Source organism: Biomphalaria glabrata, chromosome 2, assembly GCF_947242115.1.
Source record: "Biomphalaria glabrata chromosome 2, xgBioGlab47.1, whole genome shotgun sequence".
Classification (NCBI taxonomy): Eukaryota; Metazoa; Mollusca; class Gastropoda; family Planorbidae; genus Biomphalaria; species Biomphalaria glabrata.
The window spans coordinates 35,457,988-35,470,304 of record NC_074712.1 but is presented as its reverse complement, the minus strand read 5'-3'; the positions used below and the strand labels follow the sequence as shown (position 1 = coordinate 35,470,304).

Sequence of the window (12,317 nt, the reverse complement as noted above, 5' to 3'; positions counted from 1 at the left end):
ATATATATAATTTAGATCCAGTTCCAGATCTATATAGATCAGTGAAAAAAAGTAAACATAGATTTGGATCATAGAAAGATTTGAATCATAGATATAGGTTAGGGATTGTAAGAGTCACATGATTGTTAGTTATAAACATTACCTTTGGATTTCATACACTCGATACTGATATAGACAATACAGTTACAATACACTACAGTAGTAATGAGTCTGAGTAGTATCATACACGATAGATTCTAGACTAGATCTATTTAGATCTAGATTTTTTTTTATATAAAAGTATAAGATAGACTATTAGATAGATCTAGATCTATGTTAATGTTTGTAGACTAGTACATACTATATATATAATACTATCATAACATACAGTAAACAGTAACAGTAGAATAAGTAGACTGTCAGTAGTAGATGATAGATCTAGAATAGTAAAGGCTAAAGTAAAGCCTAAATAAACATAAAGCATGTAAAATGTATTGATCATGTATCATGTATTTTCTAATTTTGTTAATATAGTATATAGTATTTACCTAGTATTAATTGTACTGATGTACACTGTAGCCGCAATATTGTAGCCTGTGGTCACGGTCAGTGACAGTGTGATGTAGTGTACCTGTGCTGTAGACTTACTCATTACTGTAGACTAATTTTGTAGATATAAGTTGTAACTACTTACTACTATTACTAAACTAACTTATTAGTTAATTAGATCTAGTAACTAAACTAAGTCTTACTAAGTCAGTAACTTTGACTAAGTCATCTAAGTCTATAGTATATTATATATAGAATCTAAATATTAAATTATTAAATAATAATATAAAAATATATAGAGAGAATCTATATATTACAATACATCAATCATGATTATATATATATATATAGATCTAGATCTAATAATAATTATTATAATGATGATTATCATAATCATAACTTAGATTAGTTAAAGTTTAGTTTAATATTTCTATAAAATTATTATTCTATGTCAGCATTAATGATTATTGTCTTTAATTTTAATGAATGAATTCTATTCTACAGTCTAGAATTAGTCTAGATTTACATTTATTACATTGTCATTGACTTTAATTGTATTTTTATCTATCTGACCCACTATCTGTAGTGTAGTAGTATAGGCATAGGCTTATACTTATACTAACTTAACTTATCTTATAGGCTATCATTTATCATTAGCGTAGTATTAGTAGTAACAATTTGAGAAACCATTTTTACAAAATCTCACTCTATTCAAGTCAGAACTTCAAGGAACCTCCTATCTATATAGTATAATCAGGAACCTGGACAGCTGATATAAAAAACGGCTCTAATGATTTTCCTAGAAATTTAACAGTTGATGTATATTACTGAGAAAAGAATTACTAGCTCATTGGTCACATGGGTAAAACTCTAGTTTGACTGTTATAATTTTTCAAAGTAAAAAATAAATAAATGTAAATTTGGATAGAGACTAAATCTAGGTCTAGATCCATTATCAGTTTTGAAAGGACAAGGACTATCGCGTTTGAGAGTTTCTGAATGTAAGGCATTATTCATTATTGATTCAAGAGTATAATAAATTAATGTTCAGGAAAATTTTGCATGTATTCTTTTAAGTCGAGATTTAAAGGCCTATCATTAGAATTAGTCAATATTTGTATGTAAATCTAATATTATTTCTAATAATGATTACTTTTAGATCTAGAAGTAGACTAGTGACTAGACTAAGACTGGATCTTAAAAGATTTCTAAATCAAAACTTCAGGTCTAGTGTTATATCTAGATGTCCATATAATGAACATATATACACCAATAAATAATCGCACAAGTATGCCTTGCCTTCTTAGCGAATCAGAAAAATCGTACATTCAAGCATTTGAAGGTGTCACAGGCTCAATACCCATACATATTGAATCAAATATTTTTTAATTATTTTATTATTTTAAGTTTAATATTAGAGGTATTGTCTTTTTACAAAGTATATTTTAATATGTTTATGTGTTTAATTTCATACTATTGTGTGATTAAAATATGAAATATTTAGATCAAATTTTTTTTTCCCCAGATAATAAAGTTTTCCATTAGATTCTGCTGAAAGAAATCGTATTAACATTTAAATTATCATTTTGAATTCATTTGGCCTTTTACATTATGACATAGGAAATGAATGCAATAATATCATTGTGTCACTTCTGTGAACTACATGGCCCAAAAATCTTATTTTGTACCCAACCATTCCGGCCACAAGAGCCTAGAAATTTATATGGGGATGATCTGGAAACCAATATTGCTCACAGACTGAAGTCTGTCTCTGTGGCTCCAAATCCCAGCGCAGATGCTCATTCAACCCCAATATTTTCAACAGGATCTAAAGATCAGTGTGAAGTAAGATTTTGACAGTATAAAGTAATATATTGACATAAAATATATAGACTTTAAGGATTAAGTTAAAAAAAAAATATATTTTTTTTCTTGATATTTTATTTAGATTGTTTCATAGTTTGGGGGATAATTTAGATAATAATTATTAATTTGTTTATTTTTCTAATTATCTTCCTTTTCAGGGATGTAAATCAGTTCAAACTGGTTATGTCAGTACAGATGAAGATGCTCAAGTTAGTTATGTCAGTACTCAGCAACCTTACAACCCAGAAGTTTTTGCTAGGATTAGGCAGGCTTGCATCCGCAGTCTAAGTTCAGAGGTAATTTCATAAAAATAAATATATGATTGAAAGACTCATTTATTTCTCCTAAGTAACCACATGATGAGACATAGAATATCCATTGTGGTTATCCCAGTAACAGTTTAGAGATTGAAAACATATCAAACTTTGACAGACACTTGTTAAAAAAATAGGCAAACTCTATCCTATCATCTTTGCCTGTTTTGGATCTTTTTTTTTTTTTCAATTTTGCCTACATTAAAAGTTTTGTTACCTTTTTATTTCTTCTGAAGTTTGCCAAAGGGCAGTAATACTATCATTTCATTATGGTGTCTTCACACAAAAAAAAATACACAGTGCTAGTTCTTTACATAAGAACTTTCTTAGAAAATCATGTTCATTTCTAATACACTTCATATCTTGAATAAAATATCAAGATTTAAAAAAAAAGAACTCAACATTAAAAAAAAAATAGCTGGGTTCTACAAGCAAAGCATTATGGCAAAGAGAAAATGTGAGAGGGTCTTCAGAAGGCTTGTATTTAAAATTCCAGCCCACTAACCTAATGGAGATTTATCATTTTGCTGGAAGAGAAATGGTAGTTTATTTTTGTGGTTTAAGTTATGATACATGTAGGTTGATTTTTGTTTTCTTTTTTGTATCTAAGGTTTGTCCTGGAAGAGAAGGACCAATATTTTTTGGAGACAAACAGTGTGGTCATGTTCTAAGTTATACATTTTACATCCCAGACAACCAGGCAAGAGGAATGCACAGGTGGTACTCCATCCTTATAGTTATGATGGACAAAATCTACCTTCTAAATTCATGGCCGTTTTTGGTTCCGCATCTTCGAATAGTTATTGAAAATCTGCAAAAAAAGGTTGGTCTTTGAAAAAAAAAAAATCAAAATGACTGTACTTTGAACTTGTACACTTGACTTAAATATGAATTATTTTCGAAAAGATTCTGGTAGAAAAGGAGGAAGAGTGGGCTATTTAATAAGGTATCTGGAAGATCTGTTCAAAATATTATTTGTATTTGCTTAGGTATATCCTACTTTACAGGACTGGTGTGTATTTGAAACTTGAAAAAAAAATCTTCCACAATAATTCAAATAAAACATTATCCAGTAATATATATAGATATATGTGTTTGTGTGAGACCTCTCTTGTAAAATGTAAAACAAAAAATAAAATTAGGTATGACAAAAAAAGTATGTTTAAGAAAGTAAAGCCTGCTGGCTATTAGGCTGGCCATACAGCATTGTCTTTTACCTTTTACCTCAGATACTATAGTTTTCATAGTGGTATTAACTTTATTCAAAATATGTAGATTATTTCTGTGGATAACCATATAATGTAATGTGTGGTTTATTTTTAGCGGCCCTCGAAAGGGGAAAAGACGCTATTAATTTTGTGCGAAATGTCCGTCCGTCCGTCCAGTTTAGATCTCGTAAACTAGAAAAGATATTGAAAATCCGACATCACAATATTTTAGACCATTCAAAGTTCTGATGCAACAGCTACTTTTTTTTTTTCTGAAAGAGAAAAATCAAATTTTTTAAATCAGTTATGCAAGCAGTTTTTTAAAGAGAAAAAGCTAATTAGTATGCATTATAAGTTAGACCTAATTTAAAACTAATAGTAATCTTGTAAACCTCATTTTCCTGAACTTTTTTTTAATTGCGGAAATTTTTTTTTTTTTTTTTTGTGAGGATTCAAATAAGAGTATGAGCCTTTTCAAAACAATTACATCAATTATTAGACATCAGTTAGGCCAGGGGAGGCGCGGTGGCTGAGCGGTAAAGCGCTTGGCTTCCGAACCGGGGGTCCCGGGTTTGAATCCAGGTGAAGACTGGGATTTTCAACTTTGGAATCTTTGGGTGCGTCTGAGTCCACACAGCTCTAATGGGTACCTGACATTAGTTGGGGAAAAGTAAAGGCGGTTGGTCGTTGTGCTGGCTACATGACACCCTCGTTAACCGTAGGCCACAAAAACAGATGAACTTTACATATCTGCCCTATAGACCACAAGGTCTGAAAGGGGAACTAGTTAGGCCAGGTTCACATCTAACTTTACATTCACTTTCACCTTTCCTTTGATCTGCGGGACCGTTGGGGCACTACACTGATCTGTTAACCTTCTTTCTCCATTCTTATCTCTCATTTGTCATTGATATAATTTCATTCGGATGTTCTTTCTGAAAATATTGAAGCCTGCCTGGGTGGACCGCTTCGGGGGCCGATTTTGAGTTTGTGTTTCCACACAAACTGTCTTTTGTAACCTTGTTTATTTAATAAAATAAGTACACTTAGTTTTCAACCTCACACCTATTGTTATAGTCTAGTCTCATCTTGTCTTGTCTTGACCCAGGCTTCAAAAGTCTTTGATCAAGAGGAAGCCAAATGTCCTCAGAGACCACTAAGGTTGGGAGCTGTTGTAGATCCAAACAATTTCATCAAACAAAGGGGAGGTAACAAGCCTGCACGTTCACTGCAGGAACTGACAGGTGACAAAAGTGTATTCCGCATGCTTCATGTTGCCTTTCTGTGGATATTAAAAGCATGTGGCAATCGGATCACAGAAACACTGTTAGAAGCTCCGCCTACAGAAGATACAATTATTGACATGGAAAAACAAGAAGGTACCTTTTTTTTTTATAATTTAAAACAATTGAAACTTCCTTTTCCATCCATTTGTTATGTACAGATTAAAAAAAAAGAAACATTTTCAAACATTTATCTCCTGTCCATTCTTCTGGATGAAGGGTATTTTGATTTTAAAATGCGTGACCACAATTTTGTTTACAAATCTTACTTCTCCACTGTTTCTGTTCAAAGTACTGAAGATAAAAAAAATGTTGTATTCATGTAAGCAATTTATTTTTTAGTAACCTTGTAATTACTTGAAAACATTCAGGACCATTAAAATAAGTATTCTCTTTATATCCAGTTTTTTCAGTACTCACTTTTTTTTTTTCACTTTGAAAAGTATATATGTTTGTGTGACTATATAGGAAGACATCTTGTACAGAATAAATGAATAAATTGATTTCAATAATGGGATTACAGGATCAAAGTCAATAAATATATTTTGTGGCCATCTTCCAATAAAGTTTCTTATTACCAGGACATAGATTTTTTCCTTTACTATCTAGGGATACAATCAAGGAATCAACTTTTTTCCCCTAAACATTGAATTACAAATAGTGTTTCAAACTCAGCTAGATTTTTATACAATAATTTATTGCTATTACAAATCTTTATTTTTACTTCAGAGACTGAAGAAGGTTTTATAAAGCTGTTCACTCGTAAGGCTGATGACTTTGATTCACCTCATGAGCAAAAAGAATCAGAGATGAGACCCATGGAAGATAAGGAGTTGGATCACACTATTTGTGAAACAGAGGTGGAGGATCCTTTAGCTCCAGTTGTCAAAAATCTCAGACATCTTAGAAAGGTTTGTGTTTCTTTTAATTTATTGTTTCTCAGCTTTGTTTTATTTAAAACTAGCAGAAGTAAATGATGTGCCATATTATTCTAAGAACGACAAATTCAAGTTGCTACTAGTGAAGTAAAATCTTGTTGGAGACACAGTGGCTGAGTGGTAAAGCTTTCGAACTAAGGGTTCCTGGATTCAAATCCTGGTGAATGGGATTTTTTAATTTCAGGATCTTTAGGGGTGCCTATGAGTCCACCCAGATCTAATGAGTACCTGACATTAGTTGGGGAAAAGTAAAGTAAATTCAAGTTGCTACTAGTGAAGTAAAATCTTGTTGGAGACACAGTGGCTGAGTGGTAAAGCTTTCGAACTAAGGGTTCCTGGATTCAAATCCTGGTGAATGGGATTTTTTAATTTCAGGATCTTTAGGGGTGCCTATGAGTCCACCCAGATCTAATGAGTACCTGACATTAGTTGGGGAAAAGTAAAGGCGGTTGGTCATTTTACTGACCACATCAAACCCTCATTAACCATGGGCCAGAGAAACATATGATCTTTACATCAAATGCCCTATAAATCACAACTTCTCAAAGGGGAACTTAATTGAAAAGCTTGTTAAAATTTAAGGTCCTGAGTGCTGATGGTTCTAAATATTAAGATAGATTTTTAAAAAATTGTTGATTGCTATAAGCTACACAAAATCTGTATATTTTACTTTATATATGAGATATCTTGCATTTTGTTTATTTTTTCTCAATAATAATTAATAATGTTATTTTTTCTGACATTTTATGATTACTGCAAAAATGCATGTTGTTAGTGCCCCATTTGCAGCTTTGTAATTGGTTGTTTTCTTTTACTTTTTTATATATATTTATGCTTGTTAGGCCTCATTGAGATGTCCAAAAAGGTTAGAGATAAATCCCTTTTGTGAACCTTTGACCCAGGAAAGAATTTTATCCCTTGGCCAGGATGAAGGATTGGCTCTACACTGACCCTCCTGTCTGAAGGCCCCCATTAACATTTAATGGCATGTCTGTTCATGAATCACAGTCCTTTGAGCCCATGAGAGGCTGTAGGCTGAGCCAACAAGGGTACTCTTTACATTCCTATACTGTACCATTGTGTTCCAAGTGTGTGTGTGTGGGGGGGGGATTCACTGCCTGTATGGATCCCTCTGGGGAATGGTGCAATGGATTGGACACTAGCTAGATCATAACTGTGGTAGCCTACTGGAGGCTTAATGCGCTTTAATTCTCAACCTATCCGCTTCCCCGGGCAGACATTTCCAACGCAGGTGCTACGCTGAGGCATCAGGAGCTGGAATTCCTCAGCTGCTTATTTGACCAATTTATTTTGTAAAGTTAAAAGTTTTGTGGGATAGAGACGTAATATTTATATAAAAACTGAAAATTATCTTTACTCATTTCCTTTTTTCGCACCATTTCTGATCCATCTATGATATTCATGTTTGGTACATTTTAGTGAAAATGGTAAAATGATATTAACCTTTAAAATATTAAGTGTTTACTAAATATTACATTTTCAGATAGATGCATATAAATGTAGAAAAGGAATTACATAATTTTTGAATTAAATAGTTTTTACTTGATTTAGAACAAATTTGTTCAAAAGTTACATTTAAGCAAATAAAGTCTTAACATGAGTTTGACCTGTTTAGCCTTCTCTTCAAATATTTGTAAGTACATCGTCAGTTTTTGTCATTTTTTGTTTTTCTCAAACCATTTCAGTAAATGTGCACCTTAATGTAAACTAAATAAAAACATGTGCTAAAGAGTCGACTACAATTAGATTTTAAACAAAAACATGCTGAAATATTCAATTACAATTTGATTTAAAATAAACACATGCTAAAAGGATCAGTTTTTAAATTCCAGATACTGGAAAGTTCAAACTTTCTGTCACTGGCACACCATGTTGTTGTTGGTAACCAAGTGATTGTCAGTGGTCAACAGCGCCCTCTAGTCAAATCTATTTTGGAAACATTAAAGGTATTCATTATGAATAATTTATTGTCTACTCTCTTTACAAGTTTGTCAACATTTTGTTTCCTTCTTAAACTGTATTCTTCTAATAATGTGTAAGTGTTTATTGTTACGACTTAAAAACTTAAAAATATATGCACTGTTCTATTGCTGTGTAACATGAACTACTTTGATAACTGCAAGATTTCATCACTATATAGCATACTCCACTGACAATCACTGGTTTAAAAAAACTTCTAGAAAGTATACATTGGTTATGTTTCAGAGTTTCCTCCCTAAAGGATGTTGTCGAGTGATACCTTACAGCAATAAATATGAAGAGTCGTGGAAATGTAATTTTCTAGGATTGTCTCCGGAAGTGCAACTGTCTCAACATGTGACCTCATCTGAACTATTTGTTCATATTGAGATTCTGCCTAAACTGAACATACTGCCTTTGAAAGAGGTTGAAACACCACTGAATAGTTGGAGTGGCCCTGAGTCTGATGCTAGTGACCCAGATTTTGATGGGGATACCAGGCTGGATGATTTCCAATTCAAAATGTCCAGCACTGTAACACTTCCCCCGAGAGGTTGTTAGCATTTTTTTTTCAACTTTCTTTGGCATCTTATATTTTATTTTTGTGAAACATCACTTTTACTTCAGAATAAAAGGTTATATGGCTGCTAATTAGTAGAAATTCAGGCTGCATTGGTTCTAAATTGTAAATACAAACATATAAGCTAAACACACTTGTAAAGACCTTGCTGATAGGGATTACAGTTTATTCACATAATTGGGAGCTGTTTATGTTGTCCTATTGTCACATAACAGTGATGTCATGTGGCTTCTACCAAATATAAGCAATCAACAACTAGGCAAGCAACTGATTAATTTCTTAGTGGATCCCTTAATTATTGCCTTAATCCTTGCTATCTTATCATGTATCTAAGTAGTTTAACCCAACTCAAGCTACAATTACCTCCTAATAATTTCTAATATAATTTTGTTTGTGACCTAAAAAAAAAAAGAAATCAGGTAAAGTAATATATGTTGATTGACTCCATGAAAGTCTTGTAATAGAAACTATTTGCTAATACTTTAATATTGCATCAAAAACATCAACATATCACATTTGAATAGGATACAGCGATGGTTCAAAGTCTTATTTATAGAACCTATAGAAATATCACACCCAAAAATTAATTATTTCAAATGCCTAGCAAGTACACTTGGTAAAAGGTGGGAAGAATAATAGATATACAGTTAGTTATCTTAATATAAAACCAAACCCTCTTGTACATATAGGGCACCATTTTTTTCTTGCCAATAGAATGAAAAACAGCAGTTCTAATGAGTAATAAAGAAGCAAAATAAAAAAAAATACTTTTTAAAAAAACAAAGCTTATATAAAGTTTAGTTTTGATCAGTCATGTAATTAAATTTGTAATAGAGCATGATGTGGATTAAGTATCTGAGAAAAAATGAGCGGCTATTGTAAAAATCATAAAAAACCTGACTTTGGCAGCAAACTTAAAGCTAAAAATTTCCCATAGAATGAGAGTATAGCTTTAAAATTGTTTATAAAATCCATGAAAATCTATTTAATTGTTAAGAAGCTAGTTGACAAAACTGCTATTAAATTATCACACCCATTTATTGATTTGTGATGCATTATACTAGAGAGAATGCCTTGACTTATGTCTAGACGAAGGAAATCTGAAGATAATGTGGAGTCCTATTCATTGACTTAAATTCCTATTTTAGGCTATACTATAATTTAGTTTTTTTTTTAATTGTTTTTTGATAAAGATTTAAAGTAAATAACGTTTTGTTTAAAACTTCTTATTTTTATTCTTTTCAGTGCCCACAGTCCTGACCAGAATGTTGATGGCTTTACAAAACAAAAATTTAAGCTCAGAAGTAGTCAATGCAGTATTTACATGTCTAAAAGAAGAATGGATGAAGTAAGTAGATATCTAAGAGTTTGTTCATTAAAGTTGGTAATAATTTCTTTCATCTGTAACCTTTTTTAATGATTTTTTTTTCAGCAAAGTCAAAGTTCTTTTTAAATTTACTAAAGCCGGAGGAAACAGAAATGAAGAAGAAACTAAAAAATTATTACAGGTAACTTCATTTTATTTGAGTATGTATTTGTACATAGAGGAGGGTATTTGAGTATGTATTTGTACATAGAGGAGTAGATTTTTGGATATCAACAAGGTCTTTTGTGGAAATGAAGTACTGGTCTGTTGTTCAAGATATTTTTTTAGCCTTGCTTTCATTCCAAGTAACATTTTTCTAGTCTTTGTTTCAGTGACTACTTTTGAATGCCTTTAGTGTGGCAGCTAGCTAGTTACTGCATTAGCATTTGGCATTCTAGTTCATATTTCTCAGTTTGATTTTCCATCATCTGTTATAGAGTGTTAATGATAAAAAACATTTTTTAAACATGACTCTGTACAATACCTGCATTTAACTGTTTTGTTATCACTCTTCAAACTTTAAGATACTGACATTTGAATCACTTCTACTAAGATAACTGACATTTGAATCACTTCTACTAAGATACTGACATTTGAATCACTTCTACTTAGATAACTGACATTTGAATCACTTCTACTAAGATACTGACATTTGAATCACTTCTACTAAGATAACTGACATTTGAATCACTTCTACTAAGATAACTGACATTTGAATCACTTCTACTAAGATAACTGACATTTGAATCACTTCTACTAAGATAACTGACATTTGAATCACTTCTACCCCTAGCTACTGATACGATCATTATTTTTTTGCATCTATAATTTATAGTTTTCATTTTTAACACAGTTTTCACAAAAACCTCAGCGCTAAGTCATTGTTATTATTCCAATAAATTTCCAAGAGATGGAATTTTTTATTTTTACATTTAATCATTCATCTTTAGTTAGACTGTACAACCAATATATTTCTTTAGGGTGGGCATAAATGTTCAAAACACAATAGGCTCCAAAGTTTAAAGGAAATTTTTTTTAAATTTAACATGAATACCTTCTGTAATCTTAATGTGTATGTATTGATTTCATCAGTTCTCTCATTTGTACTACTGTGCCTACATTTGTTTCTCCATTAGATTGTTGGAGCTAGAGAAGAAGATAAACAGTTACTTAAGTTTTGGATCACAGGCCTCAGTATGCAGTACAGACAGCACATTCTCTCCACTTCCTCCCATAGCTACAAGTCATAGTTCAAAGTGTTTTTAGAACTTGGCTAACAAATGTATCAGTACAATCAATGAAAAACTTACTAGTGGATATGTAATTTACATGATTTTAGTTTTCATTTCTATTGTCATTACAGTGTTCACTTGTAAATACAAAGTTAATATATTATTATTTCTATATAATTTATTGTTTGATGCAAACATTTGTTGAGTTGTTACACTTTCAATGAAATAAAGATAAAACTTAAAATTATGATTTATTATGAATTTGAATTTTTCTCAACTGTCCTAAAATGTATATAATAATAATGAAAATAATATACTTTTATTATCTTTGAGGACGTCTATGACTCTGCATTACACATATTAAAACTTCACATTAATAGCAAATAAAATATACATTCATACCACATGTGAATTTTACAACGGAAAATTGAATTTTATTCGTTTTGTCTGTTATTGTGATCAATGACTTGTACCTTCTCTGTGATGGCAAAAATGTCATGGTGCCCCAAAAGTTTTTTTTTAATTTTAAAAGATTATTTTTAGCCTTCTGAATAATATTAATATAATGCAACACAAATTAGAAAGTGTATGTGATGATGTATCATTTCCAAATAGTCATTTATCTTCCTATGTGTGTTCATTTGTCTTAAGGTATTGTGTTATACAACTAGTGAATCAGTGATTAGTATTCACTACTAGAGCAAATAGAGGGGGGGGGGGGCGTGGTGGCTGAGTGGTTAAGTGCTTGGCATCCTAGTTTCAAATCTTGGCGAAGACTGGTATTTTGAATTTCTGGATTTTTAGGGTGCCCTTGAGTTCACCTAACTCTTATGGGTACCTGATTTTAGTTGGGGAAAGTAAAAGTGGTTAGTCCTTGTGCACATTAACCATTGGCCAAAGAAACCGATGCCTTAACATCATCTGCCTTATAGATCAAGGTCTTAAAGGGGAATTTTACTAAAGCAATGAGGCTTTCAGCTCACAGCAATAAATTGGCAAGTATAGAGTGGGAAAATAATATT

General features: G+C 31.6%; 1 protein-coding gene across 7 annotated transcripts; it reads left to right on the top strand.

Moving 5' to 3' along the window:
- Positions 1 to 130: 130 nt before the first annotated feature.
- Positions 131 to 11,549, top strand: LOC106075170 (folliculin-like). 7 transcript variants are annotated; one of them, XM_013236097.2, is made up of 11 exons: positions 131 to 201; positions 2,054 to 2,373; positions 2,553 to 2,690; positions 3,319 to 3,531; positions 5,025 to 5,295; positions 5,929 to 6,110; positions 7,991 to 8,104; positions 8,364 to 8,670; positions 9,943 to 10,045; positions 10,130 to 10,205; positions 11,200 to 11,549. In XM_013236097.2, the coding sequence occupies exons 2-11, from the start codon at positions 2,152 to 2,154 to the stop codon at positions 11,311 to 11,313; spliced, it is 1,740 nt and encodes a 579-aa protein (XP_013091551.2). In that variant the 5' UTR covers positions 131 to 201; positions 2,054 to 2,151; the 3' UTR covers positions 11,314 to 11,549. The 7 variants fall into 7 exon arrangements, with proteins under 7 accessions (XP_013091551.2, XP_013091550.2, XP_055876226.1 ...); XM_013236096.2 differs by having other exon boundaries at positions 144 to 279; XM_056020251.1 differs by lacking the exon at positions 131 to 201 and adding an exon at positions 379 to 459.
- Positions 11,550 to 12,317: the final 768 nt, after the last annotated feature.

Excerpts from the sequence above, each read along its gene's own strand:
- LOC106075170 (XM_056020248.1), top strand. The coding sequence starts at position 1,346 with ATGTATATTACTGAGAAAAGAATTACTAGCTCATTGGTCACATGG. Across the intron at positions 3,532-5,024 it reads TTGAAAATCTGCAAAAAAAG|GCTTCAAAAGTCTTTGATCA; the intron begins GTTGGTCTTTGA and ends GTCTTGACCCAG. Across the intron at positions 10,206-11,199 it reads AAACTAAAAAATTATTACAG|ATTGTTGGAGCTAGAGAAGA; the intron begins GTAACTTCATTT and ends TTTCTCCATTAG.